General features: G+C 32.6%; 1 protein-coding gene and 1 non-coding gene across 3 annotated transcripts; one reads left to right on the top strand and one right to left on the bottom strand.

The window, feature by feature from the left end:
- Positions 1-248: 248 nt before the first annotated feature.
- On the top strand, positions 249-17630 carry LOC118200921 (uncharacterized). Of its 2 annotated transcripts, none has more exons than XM_035372912.2 (4): positions 249-517; positions 9677-10149; positions 12247-12532; positions 17097-17630. In XM_035372912.2, the coding sequence occupies exons 1-4, from the start codon at positions 331-333 to the stop codon at positions 17255-17257; spliced, it is 1107 nt and encodes a 368-aa protein (XP_035228803.2). In that variant the 5' UTR covers positions 249-330; the 3' UTR covers positions 17258-17630. The 2 variants fall into 2 exon arrangements, with proteins under 2 accessions (XP_035228803.2, XP_085678826.1); XM_085822700.1 differs by having other exon boundaries at positions 9680-10149.
- Positions 14943-15015, bottom strand: TRNAS-UGA (transfer RNA serine (anticodon UGA)). The gene has a single exon. It is a non-coding gene; the product is annotated as a tRNA-Ser (tRNA).
- Positions 17631-18362: the final 732 nt, after the last annotated feature.

Consider the following 18362-nt stretch of genomic DNA (forward strand, 5'->3'; position numbering starts at 1 on the left):
AATGCCCAGAGAACTGAGAAATTCCCCGCATCCAATCGAGAAGCGCTTTCGCAATCGACTCTGATTCCTGATTTGGGTGACTGTTAATTTATCCATGCCGTCACGAACGCGAATACCTTCACACGCCAATCGCTCTCGGCTCGCAGTGTCCTAAACCGGTAGCCGACAGGTGGCGACACCATCTTTCGGCGGGGCGCAGGGGGGAGGGCGATGCCATATGAGAGGGACCGCTCCAGCCCTTCTCAACTCACACTCATCTCTGCAGCCGACTCGATCAAACGATCCGTCCATCCATAACCACCGTCCTTAAGTATTATACTCTTCATCATCATGAGATCCTTAACCGTATGCCTGTTGGTAGGTCTGCTGGCTGGAGCTTTGGCCGCACCGAGGCTGAGGAGACAGGCCGATGGAGAGAAGTCACCTGAACTAGAGGCTGAAAAGAAACAAGAGGCCATACCGCAAACAGAACAACCCGTTCAACCTGAAGAACCTTTCCAAGAGAAAAAACCCGCTGGTAAGTAGTTATGTACCACAGTCATATTATCGGATTTAAATAGGTGGCTTGTAAATTGCTTCAGAATGTTTAAAAAATTTTCTGATTAATGCAAATAAGTGTAACTACATTTTAAATTAAAAATTTCTAACTGTAACATCTAAATTTAGTTTTAGCACTAAATCCATTAATTTTATACTAATAATTCAGGTAATCGTATCGTCGTTGAACTATAACACAATGCAGCCAACTTTTATCCTAAACTTAAATGAAGCAACTCTCAGTCTTAAAAAAAGGATTAAAAAGGGACCCGAGTTCTTTCCTATCCTCTTTCTTTATCACACTGTCTACTTGTTTTTGCAAATGGATGTACGTAATATAACGCGACAGCGAATTAATGAATGAAAAATTAGTAAAATTAAAATTCAGATATTATATCAAGCTTAGCAGCTGAAAGTTTTTCGTGTGCTATCAACATATTCTGACGAAATAAAAAATAATCCATTCTCTCTGCATCGCATGTTACAGGATGGTTTAAGTACGAGCTTTTATATGCTCGTTAAAAATATTAAAATGAAAGTGTTGCTAAATTTTACAAAATTTTAAATTTTACTTTCTTGAAATACCGCAGCTCTCCCAGAAACAGCGATTTCTTTTATGCAGAATATATCTAATGTGTAAATGAGAGCCAAACGTGTTAATTTAAGCATGTACATTTTCTATAGCTTTTCTAGATGTTTTTATAAAATATTAAGACGATTTATTATATTTCATTTCGATTTGAATAGTAATCCGATAATTAAAATAGCAGAGAGTGAATATATCCATTGGTATGATTTATTTAAGCTTAAGATTTTAAAAAGAATATGTATTCGTCAATCCATTTTATGTTTATCAAAAAAGACAATTTTGATCTTGCATAATAACCAAAGAAATGTTTGAAATATTTCAGTGTCTACTTTTAAAAGTGCTTCAGCTGTCTAAATGTTCCAAAAGTTTAAAATTAACATTCAATTTATTCTATGAAAGTAAAGAATTTATTTTAACCATCTGAAAGATAAATTCCGTAAATACACTTATCTTTCATACATCGCGTATGAAATAAATACTTCGCATGAATACCTGGGAAGTGTCTTTTACTACTTGAATGTAAAAATTTACGAAAACTTGATACTTTCCTAACTCATTTTGTACTGCTCTTTAATCTTCTAAAATATTTTGTAATAAATTCAGCTCCTGTAAATTCGGCTTGCCTTTCTTGTCGGCGCAAAACTCGTTGAAGTTCGTTGGATTTTGTGAGACTGAAAACCAATTCATAGTTAAGGTTTAGTTTTAGAGAGGTTACACAAAGATATACCAATGGACGTTTTCCGCAGTACCAAGGATGATCTTCATAAATAAATAAGCCTAAAAAGAAACAATTTTCAAAAAAAGTAAATTCAAAGGTTTAATCAGCTTGAGTACTAAAACTGCTGCAAAGAATGTTAGTGTTTCTTTATTTAAAACATCTTTAGTTCGTGTGTTTTATATCCTCGTTTCGATTTATTTCCAATTTTATATTTCTTTTTGTTAATTCTCTTATAATGATATCTTTCGTTTTAATAGAAAACAACGGAACTATTTCAATCGACTGAAATCTATTTTCGAGTAATATTTAAAGCGTTTTCAACAAATGTGAAGAGTATTTCGTTGATTTTTTTGTGCATTGTCTAGTAATTAAATGCCAGGTTTGATATGCAGTGATTAACAAACATTTCTCATATTCGGTCTTCTTTATTAAAATTAGGAAGAAAAATGCTCAAGGTAGAAAAAAGATTACTGGAATCGTTATCTTTCACCATCACAAAAAATATAAAATTTATTTTCCCTGATAAGAATGATAAAAGCTGATAATCTCTCTTTTGTTTGTGTTCTTCGAAGGTTTTAGGAAATTATTGCACAACAAGCAGAATTCCATTAAGTTTCACAATATTTCCACTTTCATAAATAAAAGAGGGTAATAAAATGAAGAGAGGAAATATTTTCGAAATGATTTTGTTCATAATGTATTGCGTAAAGTGAAATCAATTTCAATTTTTTAAACTAAACTTATGTAAAAATGGCTAAAACTAATGAAATTTAGCTAACTCTGCTTGAGATGTTTCCATGATAATCTAATTCGATGAATATAACATACATTTCTAAGAAGGATTTAATATAAACTTTATTATTAGACATAATACGGATCTTAATATCTAGAATTCAAATCCACATGTAAAACGCAAATCAAAAGAATATTTTTTTAAAATTATCTTGCTCCTTACCGTTTAATGGGCTGCTTCCATTTACTCGGTACTAAATGATATATCTAATCTTACGAGAATAACAGTTACTGACTGAGTAATTTTTGCTCAGCTTTTCTCAAACTGACACTTCGTAACTGATACATATTTAATGCAGGTTTGATGCAGTGATTTATAATTACATATTTAGACACTAAGTCGCATAATCTGTAATTTTAAAAGATTAATTGTTTTACTCGATAATCTAATTCGATGCATTATCTTTCATCATCATGCGGATGAAATGTTTACTCGAGAAATTAATTTTACAGCAGCGGTGTTGTAAATCTGTAAATAATAATAGCTGCCGTTTTTAAGAAACTGTTCAAAATATTCAAATATTAAAAATAAAGAAATACGACCAGAAAGGTTTTTTTTTTCATTAAGTTCGAAAGTTGCAGTGTAGCATGAACATTCTGAGGCAGATTTTTTAACACATGCCTGAAATCCTACTATGTCGAAACTGAAACTTTGTCACAATTCGTCATACTGATAGTTGTATAACTGGCGTACAAAAAGAAATGGATGTACTAAAAGAATTAGCTAAATGTTGTAACCAGAATCGCTTTTTCGACTTAATCAGATATTTCTGTGGTGGATATGCCTTCAAGCAAATTAAAAGATAAGAACTCTGGGTGTTCGTAATGCCATCTCGGTTTAACAAAATAGTATTAGCTCTTGAGATTCTTTCGAATTTTTTTCTCTTTTGCAGCTTAAATGTGAGACTCGAAAATGTTTCATTAGAAGTATTTATCTGAAAGAGACCGCTGCGATTATTGATCGCTGAAAATCCGATCAAGTAATTTAGTTTGCAGTAGCAGCTTTCATGTGAATCCGCTTTCGTTTATTATTGCCCAAAAACTGAATTGAATTTCATATTTTTACTTAAAGATTATATTTCGAAAAAATATTTTTTTTTTTTTTTTTTTTTTTGTCGTCGTTGAAATGTTTGCAGAAGCTGTAAGTCTAAAACAAATTTATTTGAATCAGATCTGTTAACATATTATGTAAACAGAAAATGTTTGCTATTATTTAACTGAGTTGTTTCTGTCCCGAAAAAAAAAAAAAAAAAAAAAAGGTTGCCCAACGTTTTTTGTATTTACTTTATTTATTAAATATCACGTGAAACTCGATTCAACAACAAAATCACAAAATATTTAAAAACAGCATATCTTTAGTATTTACGATAGGCAGTCTCACGTGCTGGTATTTCTTACAGTGTTGTCAATTCTCTTTTACATCATTGAGTTTGTTAATCAAAAATTCGTTAAAGTTTTACAAATTTGAAATAGATAATAAAACGTAAAATTCGGGCGTTCAGGTGTGCATATGTTCGGGGAGAGGACTACGTTATTTAAAATTTGATGACACTTGTCGTTTTCTTACAGTGCGAGGAACATATATACATACATGCAAATTCTTCATTATTTAATCTCTTTAAAAATAATACAGGCCGATAATATTTGGTGACAAAAATTTGAAAAGTGATTCGCCGTCTACAGTAAACAGACGCAAAATCCCATTTCGAGAGTAATAGCCCCTTTTAGGCTAAAAACAGTATTTTGATAAGCAAATGGAAATTTCGCATGTAGTTTCTGTTAAATCATACTTAGAATTATTCTGTTATTATCATCCACATTTACCTATGAATTATTTAATACTTCTATAATTTTATTCTTAATTAAAAAAAACATGAAAATTTAATTAAGGCTTTAAACGAGATTTTTTACTAATTTTGCTTTGTCTTTTAATTTTAGTACTTCACCCGTAACTATCGCGTTATGGAAACTAATACTTTTCAACATGATCTTATTATATAGCAATTAGAATTAATCTTTTTGAGTATAGATCTTATTGTCCGTGAAATAATTTATTAAGAAGAGGATTTTAGCATTTTTATGAGTGGTCTGCAGGTAGTCCAACCAAATAAATCTTGTAATTGAATAACTGGTTAATGTTTTTAACAGACAGTTTATGATGTTGGGAGGCCCCAACTTGTCAGCAACAGTAGTAGTGACTGCTATGAACTGGAAATTGCAAAACTCTTAAGAAGGGTTTAACTCCCTTTTTATTTCACTTTAGAAATCACAGTTGCGTTCACTTGACGCTCAAAAACTACGCTGATCCGGCGGTTGAACAAAATAGACAAAAATGCAACTAAAAATAAATGACAGGATGAATTAATAACGAAGTCACTACCTACGAGGCTCTATAATCGTAACTAACTTAACCGCGTTCTAAGATACAGCTGAGATTCAGCAAACTTTCTGATTAAGAATTTGAAAGATTCAACGAACTGTCGAAATAGGCACACAAGCCGAAACGCGCGGTTCTTAAACTTTCTACCAAGCAACCTTCACGCTCGTGATTCAAGAAGCACACCTACAATCTCGTTTCCCTTCTATTTAACTCAAATTACTTCTGCTAAAATTTGAATACTCTGCGCGTTCTACTAATTTACATACTCTGGTATTGGCAATTCTAGGGGAAAGTAAAGGCTTGACAGGAAAGATAGCTTAAACTGAAAATAAATATAAACCCTACAAGTTAAATCGATCTTAAAACGAAAATCTTTATTTTGCATCTAAAACTCGAGGTAAATGAATAAACTATCTGCAGTCATAACAATAATAATTTACTTATTACTTTATTTAAGTCCGAAGAACTATTGTATACAACCACTATTGAAATTTCTATTTCGATTAATATAGCTTTAAGCAATAGAGATTTATTTTTAATAAATATATCCATGCAAAATGCCTTCTTATTGCGTTTCGTTAGCAATTAATCTTAAATAAATTCTTTGATAACTTATAAATATATATCAGGTATATCAGAATTTTCGCTTCTATCCCCTTAAAAATTATGGCCGCATCAGAATTTTAAAATTCGTATTTGCAATTCTTCTATTTCATAATTTAACATCAATAAGTAATATGTTATGATTCAAGTAACTGATATTAATATAAGTAATAGAGTCTACAATTAAATTTTTATGATATTTTTCAAGCTTATCTTGCGCCCAGATCTATCAAGTGCATGAAGAATCATGGGTATAAGGAATTTTCATCTCTCGCAGGGAACTGTTGGAATATCCGCTAGCAGTTAGAATATCTGGAGTTTGAATCTCAACGAGAGCGTAGTTGATATCTCAATTCCTAATAGCTCTTAGAGGAACCTAAATTAAAAAAACATTTGGGGGGGAATAATGAGCCACCACGCGTATTTTGATGACTGGGCTTCATTTTCCACTCGCCAGTTACCCTTTAAGTGAGGGAGAATATAACGGATCTTTAGCATCTTCTCTGCTGCTCTTGTGATATAACTAGTATCACGTCCAATTAGCAACCGAAAGATAAGGAGTCCAAATCCTGGAGAGAGTATCACTAACTTTTCCCGCTTTTAGCTTCGAACAAAATCTAGTATGTCTATGGGTATTTACACAAATTATAAGATATATGTCAGAGGTCATTGTATGATGTGTGCTTATCGTTCTTCGAATATATCCCCCCAATATTCTTCCAACTTGGATTGAGATATCTCACATGGATGTTGCATTGTTCCATTCTTACCTTTCCAACTTAGATTGAGATATCTCACTGGATGTTGCATGGTGCCCCTCTTACCTTACCACAAATCTCTCAAGAAGAGTTTGAGGCTTTACGCATTTGTCAAGAATCGAATTTATTGTAATACGAGTCTTCTGCAGGGTCGCGTTTGGTAGTTGGGTGGATTGATGTACTTGCTTCCAGGTACACTAAGTCACAGAAGCTGCTTAATTAAAATATAATTAATATTAAAGTAACAACAAATTTTAAGAAGAATGCACATTTTGAGATTTTTCATGAGCGTTAAAAACTGCCACAACTATACTAGGCACAAATATGACATTTTTGTTCAATGCCATTTTTATTTGGATCGAGACAGCACAGAGATGGTACCCGAGTTTCTTGCCCCATCTTCCTTTCTCCCTTTCCCCACGAGTAATACTTAGTAGAATTCAAGACATCATTACGTATCATATGTACCTCGGTAAAGTCCCATTAAATATTTCCTGGCGCTGAAGGGTCCTGAACGAAAAAAACAGTCTCCTTGACATCTTTCACCTGGTGTAGGAAAAGTCCCCTCTCTATCATTAGACGTTTTCTGGAATGTTACCGAATGCTCCATCTTTCTGTGATTCTCGGAAGATGTCCTCGACCCAAATGCCCCGTCGTGTAATATTTTGCCATTGAAAGCGTTGTTTCTACTTTGTTGACATCGACTTAGCTAATTCGTGACCTCCAGAAGCATTTGTTATTCAAATTAACTTTCTACTGTACGGGAAGATGATGCTAGGAAAATGATGCCTTTAACTCTCTCTCTCTCTATCCTCGTGCCCTTCCGTTTCGTAATTATATTGCTTATTATCTGTGGGTCACGTTTAAAAAAGGATAGCCTATCTACTTAGACGGATAACAAAGATTGTGAATAATTAAATATGTTTGACAGCTTGTGCTATTCAGAAATGAAAAATGTTTACTTTGGGTTAAAAGACTATAATTTCAGATTATTTCTGCCCCAGGAATTTTGCCAAAATAGGACGTATTTTATTCGCATGGAAGAATAAGTTTTCTTCAGTGGCTTTTGTTCGCATATCATCATTTCTTAATTTAAAATGTCTTTATAAGGATTTACATTAATCATTTCTAAACGTTTTTCTGGTTTAGTTTATAAAAACTGTTTTGCATTTGATAACGGATGGACATTTTTGTATAAATTCTGGAATTGTCTTATCTTGACTAACTAAATAAATAAGTAAATAGAAAATAAAATACTGGAAAGTACTGACTTTTTAACGGTCACTTGAAAGACCTTTGATATATTTTAACAGTAGAGATTAGCAATAAGAGATTGCCCGGGTGGAATAGCCAAACATTTTAGCGGATATTATATGGATATACATTTAGCCTAACATGGAACGTTATACATCCTTTGTATATTTGAAAAAGCAAAAAATATAAAACTTAAGTCTATAAAAGTATTTTAATGTTTTTAATCTGGTATACCATAATCTAAATACATTTTCTTTTAAATGAGTCAGAAGAACTGTATTTATTGCTTTTAAATAGAGTATAAAATTTATTTGAAAAATCTTACATTTTGCTATATGGCAACACACTCAAATAAAACGTGAAACCACGCATTGATAGTGGAAATAAACACAAAACCCTGTTTCAAAATTAATAGCCCCTTAGAAAAAAAATAAATTTAGCTTAATTTTGCTTCATTGAAATTTATACGAATAATGATAAAGTATAGATTTTAATAAGCGATAATCGAATGATCGTTAAACATTACTTAGAAGATTTCTTTATTACTGCAATTAAGACTTTTATTTAGATGAAATTTTGTCCCCCGTTCTCAATATAGGATTTCATGTTATGTTCAGGTTTAATTTTTTTATTTAATGATAAACCATTTGTCTTAAGATTTAAAATCTATATGTAATAAAATATTTTTTAAAAACTGAAAGGTGAACAGAAATAAACCAAAAATGGGACTATGAAAAATAAGTACACCGAATTCGTAGAAGTCAGTATGAAATACTTAGACTGAAAGGACAACACAACTCCAATTATCCGGACTCAAAATTTTTAAATTATTGTAACAACTCCGTATAGTGATTGGTAGCCTATCAGTAGGCTATGAAAAAACATTTCATGAAAATTTAGCAAATTTTATGAAATCTTTCGGGGTAATTTTGTGTTTTCTGTTTTTATAAGTAAATTTATTACTGTATTATTAGCTCTATTAGTAATTGAAACTTTCAAATTCTGTTCTCTTATTACATCTCCATGTACTGAAATAAGAGAAACATTAAAAATGAAATAATTGGATAACTATTCCATGTATTTTTCCTTTTACTGACTCCACTCCCACTATCTAAATACACAAATAATTCATAATCTGTTTTAGAATTCAACAGAGGGGTAATAGATTTTTAAAAATATATTTACAAATTCAAACGAATAAATACATAATACTTAATAATATTGAAAAGGAAAAAAACAAAAACAATCAATTTTTAATAATATTGGTACTTTAAATACAATTATGATAATTGTCGTTCATTGGGGTGTGTTTTGAATATGGGGATGTATTCGATCAAAGATTGATGATGTTTTCATGGACTGTTTCTTCTGATGTAGAATACTAATTTTATTTAGTTATATCCTGTAAATAATGTAAATGTTAGGTCGTGTTGGTAACTTTGCAGAGGTCAATAGAATTTTTGAATTCAGGAACATTAAAAAACCGCAGTTCCTTCGCTGCGACTCAAACTCTTTACTTTACGGTTGCCAGCCAAACGTGCTTTGCAATTACGCCACGAAGGCACGTGGTAAAGAGAAAGAAAATACCTTAAACCTTGATTAAAAAATTCGGTGCCAAAATTATTTAATTAAAATTTTACTTTATGTTAATTGGACTTTACTTGAGAAATGCAACCAAATTTTTTAATTTAATAACATTTTTAACTAAATCACCCTAAATTGTACTGTGAAATGCATTCGGCGTCAAAGATATAAGTTAAAATGTATTTTAATGCGGTTAATAAATATTGAAAAGAACTAAATGAAAACATATTTACCTATACTAAAATTTAATTTAAGGAACATAACTTTAGTATTTAGCATGAGTTATAATAATTTATGTTTGCTATAAATCTTTGAATCACACATATTTTAGCTCTTACACTACACGTAAATGACTGAAAATACAGGAAAAAACCATGTTTCCAATCTTCTTTTCAGGATGCTTTTGTTTTTTTAAATATTCTAGTCTGAAATAACTAAAGCTCTCTTTTGTTCAATTTCAGAAGAGGTAAAAGCCGAAGAAGTGAAACCTGTGGAGGAAGTGAAAGCAGAAGAATCAAAACCCGCAGAGGAAGTGAAAGCAGAAGTATCAAAACCTGCAGAGGAAGTGAAAGTTGAAGAAGTAAAAGCAGAAGAGCCAAAACCTGCAGAGAAAGTGAAAGTTGAGGAAGTAAAAGCAGAAGAGCCAAAACCTGCAGAGGAAGTGAAAGAAGAAGCATCAGCTCGTGAAGAAGTTCAAGAAGAACAGGAAGTAAAGAAAGTTGAAGAGAAGGAACAACAACAGCAGCAGGAAGTACAATCCCAGCAGCAAGAGCAAGTAAAATCTGAGCAACAAGAGCAAGACAAAGAACAGCAACAGAGCCAAGAACCTCAGGTTGAAGTAAAAGCACAAGAACAAGCACAAAAAGAAGACTCTGTAAGAGATGTTGTTCAAGATGAAGTTCAGAAGGAACAGGAGAAACCAAAAGAAGAACAGGTGAAAATTAATACTAATTTTTATAATAATTAAGAATGACACTCGTGGATTTGACTAGCATCCTCATTAAAAATGATCGTAGTTAGAATTATAGTATTTATTTTACAAAATAATGATACTAGTCTTTAAGTTTAAAACAAAAGTTCATGTTATCTGGTTACCCTTTGCATGTGGTTACACTTTGCATGGCTTATGTACAAGCAATATTTTAAAAAAGAAATGTTTAAAAACATAGGATGTCTTCGGCTTAAGAAACCTTCGAAGATTTTTACCTGTGTAAAAATTTTAAACTGATCGTTACAAAGTGTTTTTTTATGCAATAAAAAGAGTAACTTCTTTTAGTGAATGCTTGAAGAGACACAGAGATAAAAACCTAAATACATGTTTAGCGAATACAAAAAAAAAAAAAAAAAAAAAAAATCTGTTAAATTACATACGCGATCAAAATCAAAAAGACAGGCTAGAAAAAATAGAAGTTACTTATAAGAAAAAAAAACAGAAGATTTTAAATATTTTCTCTTTTATTTTCCTATTTTTTTCTTAATTAATGGAGAAAAATAATGAAGAAGAAAGACTGGACTGCTTTTTACACAATGTACCTGTAATTTGAGAAACAAGATGCATTTAGAAAGTAACATCGTACATTTTCCAGTTGATTTGAATATTAATTTATTCGAAAATGGTTCTGTTCCATAAAAAGTAGATTTAAAAACGATAAAAAGATAAAAATAAAAGTCATGAATTTTTTTTAATTAGTTAATCCATATTGTAATTTTTGAAGACTGCATTTTCAGCGAACGAATAGTTTTTTTATTTAAGATTTTATATCATAAATATATTAAAATATTTTATGTATAAGTTTGTTTCACTGTAAATTAAACAATAGAACTTATTTACCTTAGTGATAATTATTAAAAATGGCATACGTAAAAGAGAAGCCCCATTTTTATAGGCCCACATGTTATTTTCAAAGAATAATAGCTGCCTGTAGTAAATTCAAAAATCATTCTTTTCCCTTTGGTGAAACACTGAATCGCAGAAATGTATCTGCGAGTCTAATAGTATATTTTTATTTCCTTTCAACTGCATATCAAATGATCACTCTCATTTTGTGCAAACTGCGAGTTTTGTTTTGATACAAACAAATCACAATAGGTTGAATTATTACAAATTATTGTTTGTGAAGCACTATAAAGCATTTTTAAAAGTAAAGTTTCAATTTATAGAAGAAAATAACTATATCACATCTTCACTGCATAAGCTGTATTTTTCAACAACATGGAATTTAAAACTCGCTGTTACCAGAATGAATAATTAAGTCATAAAATTAAAGCACATAATTAAAGCACTTATTAAGAGTTAATAATCTATATTTAAGAAAAATGATTTTCATTAAATGTATCTGTTGCTTATTGAAAGACAAATATATATATAAATTTAGCAACCACTGATTTCTTCATACTAAATTAATAAATCGCTAACTCAAGAACTGTTATTTAAATTAACCTTCGCCATGTTAATTTAAATAATTGGTTAATTTTGTTAATTTAAATGATAGGTTAATTCAGACACCGATCAACGTTCAATAAGCGTTTTAGTTTAATTTCACCTTGAAGCTAAACTAATAACTAGTCAGTCACAATGTACGAAGAGCTGGCATAAGACGTAAAGCGAACGCGCGAAGTATAAGGCACGTGGTATAAGCAATAACTGCAAATTTTTTTAACACTTTATCTCTCTAATTGCGCTGTATCTCTTTGTTCATATTCCGTTTAGTTGCACACTTCTGAAATGAGGTATGTGACGTCTTAAAAATGAGAACAAGAAAAACAGACCAGTGTCAAACTGAAAGTAAAACTTTACCTTCTCAGATATTTTTAAACGATGTAAAAACGTCATCGATGAATGTGTTCTGCCAAGTAATCCGCATGCATTGGGGATCTTTCAAGGATTTAAGGCATTCCTTTTCATTTTAAAAATTTCGTGAAACGAAGAATCTTCCCTTTGTGTGTGTGCAACAAAATGTCTAAACTGTTATATCTTAGACATTTGGCCACTGCATCTGTCTCATCTTTGTTGATCAATTTCTTAATACAGGCTGAAGTCCAGAAGGAGGAAGTTAAAGCTGAAGAACCAGAACTTGAGAAGCAAGCTTTGGAATCTAACCAAGAACAGCAAGAAATCGGAGAGCACATTGAGGTGGCAGGACGTAGCGCTGATGACGAAGAAGTAAAGGTATCTTCTGAAGTACCAAAAGTCGAAGAACCAAAAGTCGAAGAACCAAAACCTGAGGAACCAAAGTCCGAATCTCCAAAAGAAGAATTGAAAGCTGAAGAACCGAAACCCGAGGAAGCAAAGGTAGAAGAACATAAAGCTGACGAAGGTAAGTGTAGCCCTTTTTTTATATTATGAATTCAACTTAATTGATTCCTTGCTGAGATTGCTTGATCATATGGTTTGTAAAATAATCAGCTGCTTCGCAAATAGTATGTTGAAGTGGTCTCACATGATAAAGATTAAATCTCCACACAAATCTAAATTTTAAAAAACAAATAACTAAAGTACACTTTTCCGAGTATTGCAGGTTAAAATGCAAAGTAAAACGCGTTATGTGAGACAGACACATTACACGACATAGATCTTCGGTTCAGGTCCGACTAGCGGGCCCATACAGAGTTTAGATATCTACAGTCCAAGAGACCTCATCCTCGCGGGCGCAAACCCCGCAGACCCGCCCGGCTTTATACAAAGCATTGAGCAGAACGAATCGTTGATATGTAAAGAACTTTGTCACTTTGCCTCCGGGCACTACTCCATTGGCAAAATGTATGTTGTTGTGCGTGCTCTGTCCACTCTGTCAGTCCCCGCCACGAGAACTGAATGGGGTCAAACCCCCGGGGATTCGGTTGACGATCTCCGATCTAGCTCCACCGCAGCCGAAGGAACAGACACGACAGTACCAGTACGGTCCCTGCCAAGCCTGAACCTACCTGAGTACAATACTCAGGTTCTAGTCCTTTGAAACCAAATTATATACCCCCGTGGTTGAGACTGCCTAGATACAGATTCTAACCAGTACTTCCCAGGCGTTCGACTGAGTAAGACAAAAACATAAAAAAATGCATATCAATAGATAGTGCATTGAAATCTGTTTCACACTAATGCACCTACCAAGAATTCAGCTTTATGAGCCTAAACTGAATTAACCTGAAAACAAGCACTTTCCTCTTCAGCATCATTAACCCAACCTAGCAGCATCTTTAGCACGTTAAACTTTGCCTCGCCCAGATATAGGTGACCTGTAAGCTATCACAAGGGTTCAGTAACCTATATCTTGGTGTCAGTATTTTCATCTAATTATTGAAGATCTTCCAAAGCAGTTATAAAATCTCATAACATTAAGTACGTATACCAATTTGTGTAATTTATTCATAAAAGGGGTACTTAAAAAAGTTTTTATAACGTTCTTGGAATACTTTAGAGGACGTTGTCATATTTTATTGAAGATACAATAAATTTAGTAAGCTCCAAATTCTATTCCATTTCCTTTTACGTTTTAGTCTGCTTCTTTACAGCAAATATATTTATTCATACATTCATTCTTCTAATTGTTTTTCTTTCGTGACTGTCAAACTGTGTGTTTTGCTCCAGTGAAATTTTCCAATGCTTTTATTAATTTCATAGCTAAAAGTTATCTTTAATCTTTGGATTTGTTTTAGCTGATACAGAATATATATACTGAAGGCAGAACAAGTAACAGTTAAATGAAATTCTAATTTATTTTATCTGCTATTCATGCTTCAAAACAAAGCATTTGATCGCTCTGACTTAGCGCTGCATTTTTAACTTACGATATTTAATAATGGTTAATTATTTAAAATTTGGAATTAAAACTAGGGGTTATAGCAAGCCATAAATTTAGCCCCGATGGGAAGTATACTCAATGTATAATACGCTCTCAGTTCTCAGTGAACAAAAAGAGATTATGATTCATCAGATTTACTGTTTTTTGAAGTACTGAAGCTGCATGGGAAGTTAGCTGAGTTTCACGCAGCTCAGTATGAGTATATCATATTATATTAATGGATTCAAATCAAAATTTTTAAACCTACGCTTAAAAAGTAGAACTGAAATGTATTACTTCACTTTTTGTAAAGGGTTTTTTTTTAGTTTGCTTATACTGCTTGTATATTTGTTTGTATATTAGCTGTGCATTATTAAACCGTATAAAATACAGTTGTATGACATGGATCTTGTGCAACATTAAAGCAGCTATATCATAAGATATGTTAATCTTGTAGAGTCATTAGGATTTTTTTAGAGGCCAGCAAGATGAAAAATTAGCAAACGCCTTCGCCGGGAATCGAACCACGGACCTCTGAAATACCGGCTCAGTGTGCAGAACCACTACACCACGAAGGACGCTAGGAAAGTGGGAGAAATACCTTATAATCTTAATGTTATAACTATCGCAAGTCGTAGGAATTTAATTATATTTTCACTTAAAATAAACTTTTAAAGAATCTTCAACTTCTCCATATGTAATATTGTGCCCGCCAGTGGCAGAGAGGTAGAGTCGCTAAGCACTGTTAGCTAAAGTTCGATTCCAGGCGAATGGGCAAGCTGCATGGTTACGTTTCGTGATTTTCCCCGTGTGTAACTTGCACACAAGCAAGTTTCTCCTTGAAGGTCTTCTCCGAAAGCATTTCTTCTCTTCGGGAGATAGCCCTTGCGTGCTTTACCCTTGAGAGACATTAGGTTATTTCGAAGCTGGAATACTGAAAAATGAGAAATGCCCTCGCCGGGACTCGAACCACGGACATCTCGAATTCACGTCGAGCGTGCTGACCACTACACCACGAAGGCATGTTAAGAAGGCAGGAGAAATACCTTGTATTGTAATGAAATAAAACCAAACTAAACCATCTATAAATATCCTTCCGAAAAGAGGCTATCACAAAGTGGTACCTATCACGTGTTTACCCATGATGGGTTTTATTTACATAACATTTATCATGTGTTTTTCGGAACAGAAAACGTTAGCAATCAATCACGTCTTCGCTGAGATTTAAACTACGAGTTTTCCAATTGCTATATCTACTCATCACTTGCGCTTGAAATCCGTACATAAGAGACTGTGGCAGTTTTTTTTTTTTTTTTTTTTCACGCTGTTTTCCAAACAGTAGAAGGATGACTGCGGAGACTTGAAAAATCAGCTGCTCAATCAACAGGATTTGACCTCAGCTAGGAGAACTCCAGCTTCCAGATGGATGTACTTATATTATAAGAAATCGTTTTAGAAAGAGAGATAATTTCTTACAATTAACTTTGAAAAAAAAAAAGAAAGAGGAAATGATTCAAAAAAAATTGGGAAATATATGATGGGGGGATGAAGGCCTAAAATATAAAGCACTACACTTTTTATACAGAGTAAGAGTTTCAGGAATTTTTAAATGTCAGTATTCTTTTGCGGAATTCATGATCCTTTACTGTGAACCAAATACCAAACAAAAATAAAAAGTATGACCTAATATAATTGCTAAAAGTGTTTAAAAAATCTGAAATTGTTTTTAATGATACTGAATGATCAAAGCTGAAGATTCTTAAAATATTTGAATCTTAGAATTTGGTGAACAACCATCGTTATCAATGATATTTGCCAGCAGTAGAAGAAAATTCAATGTTAAATTGCTGTATTTTTCTTTAAATTTGAATCCTGAATATTACTAAAGAGAAAATTTAATAGTTTTTTAGCTTTCATAAAAAAATAGAGAAGTTATTTCTTACTATTTTCAATATTAACTAAACCTAATTAAAAATTATGTAATCGATTTAAAGTTAACATAGCTTGCTGGCTGTAATTAGTACCTAAAATAGAAATGGAGGGATGTTTCTTAATGAACAGAAGGGGAGGGGAAAGGCCGAAGGTGAATTTATGAGACAAGATTTTCAGTTAGATAGTGAACTTATCTTACATATATTAATTAATGTCATTTTCATTCGGAATTTGTGTAATCTAGTTCCCATTTAAAAATTTTGAATTCATTCCACAAATATGAAATTAGTATTTATATCAACACGTGTGAATATTTAAAACCATTTATGCAGAGCAACCTCCTTTTAATGGGTATACTACTTTGGCTGACATTGCCAATGTTCCTAGAAAACCGGACCTTCGAAGAAGGAGACTAGTGCACGCTCATTTAGCAGAAGCTGTCTCATAACGAACAACATGCTTAGTGACGAGAGTGACTTCTAATCAACGTTTTTATTACATTACATTTTTGTCTGCGTTGAAGAGCATACTCCTTTTAAAAGGCTGAGAGACATGTGTAAATTCAAATAGTTCAAAAAGCAATATCAAGAAATTTTCTTAGGAAACACTCAAATTTCCATATTTATTATTTTAATCGCTCCTTTTTTAGATTTTCTCGATAAAAATAAGCATTAGCTTAAATTAATTTTAATGAAGAAGATAAAATATGAGGATTTCTTGAAAATTCTGCTTTAATTACGGTTTTCCTTAGTTTGTTCCTTACAACCTGCCCCCTGTAACAGGACTCCCAAATTATTTGATACTGAATCTCAGGCGCGGGGAAGAGACAACAACACATATCTTAATTTATTTGCTGCTCTTTTTAGCAAATCACCGCAAGTTTCTAATTTTTCATGTGTTTCATATTTGTTTATATTTGAGTGCTCTGCATTCACGAGAAAATGACGGATAGAAAATTAGGAATCACTGCCGTTAACTAAAGTTTAATTAAGCATACCAAACTTATACAATAAAAATATGATGAATACTGAATAAAATATGAAGTCTGCATAACACGCGCTGTATGTACAAAAGTATTAATAACAAACTGATGCACATTAAGTTAATTTGCTGAAATCTGCCTGTTTAAAATGACGTGTCATTTAAGTAATTGTATCTTTTCTCTCCACAGTTTCAGTTTCTGAAGCTTCATCTCCACAACCTTCATCTGTTGCCCCTGAAGTGGTATCGGTAGAGAAAAAAGAACCAGAAGCACCCGTAGTCGAAGAGAAGGCACCAGTATCCGAAGAAGCCCCAAAGTCAGCGGAAGCAGCCCCAGCGGCGAAGGAGTGAATGGGGTCCGCATCCCCACTACTCGTAGGAGCTCCATCCTCGAACCCGGAATGCTGCGTAGAGGAGGGAAGTCTCCTAAAAATGTCCTCTATTTATGACGTCCAAGTCCTCGAACTGTCTTGTCAATCAATGTTAAAGGCTGTCGAACTGTCTGTTATTTTAAACGCGAGAAAGAGGGGGAAGGGGTGAGGGGAGCAGCGAGCGGCCGAGCTGGTTCTGTGGCTGTCCGGAGCTCCCCTGGACGAAGTCCCCCCTGGGCGCGATGAGGTGTCGGAAAACGCCCTGGGAATGGATCCTCGAGTGAGAGGAATCCAGTGTTTTATCGTTATAAACTCTATAATATAGAGAAAAATAAAAGTTTTCGTAACTGTAACTGTGTCAGATTTTGTTTATTGTAAGAAGCAAACCAAACATTTACTGGAAGCAGTAATAATTTGCTAATTCAAATTGCAATTACAAAAATTTAAAATACAAGAAGTATGAAATACTTAACAATTTCCTTTTTACCGTGTTTTCAAATTTTGCAGCTCAATGCGCAAAATTCTTGACCTCATAGGTCTTTTTTAGTTTGTTCTCCTTTCTTCCATTATATATATATATATATATAATGGATTTGCTTTAATTCTATTGGATACTTGGAATTTGGAAAATTATGTCAATTATTGTTAACTTATTGAATCATTTTTTGATAAAATAACAGATAAATAAACAAAAATAAAATTATTTATAAATAATAAAAAAAACTACGTGCAAAAATTCATTTATTTTCTTTACATGGATATTTCCGTAACTTTTTGATGTCTTAGTTCAGTTGCAAAATGTTGCTCTTAAGAAAAAAAGTGGGAGAGAATAAAAGAAGAAATGATATAATAATGAAAATATAGTTAATAAATACTGTCAATGATTAATAATTTGTAGGTTTTACTTGATCTGGTAATGTTAATTAGTCTAATAACCCTAACAAAAGTGAAACGAATAGTCACTAAGTCTGAAGTAACTATAAATTCATGCGAAGGATTAAATATGGTTTTTTATTTAAACAAAATTTAGAACATAAACGCACTCTATTGTGTTCAATATCAGCCACAGCTCATGGTGATGCAAC

The sequence above is a fragment of the Stegodyphus dumicola genome, chromosome 8, assembly GCF_044657685.1.
Source record: "Stegodyphus dumicola isolate Sdum_Otavi_A_Nest chromosome 8, ASM4465768v1".
Classification (NCBI taxonomy): Eukaryota; Metazoa; Arthropoda; class Arachnida; order Araneae; family Eresidae; genus Stegodyphus; species Stegodyphus dumicola.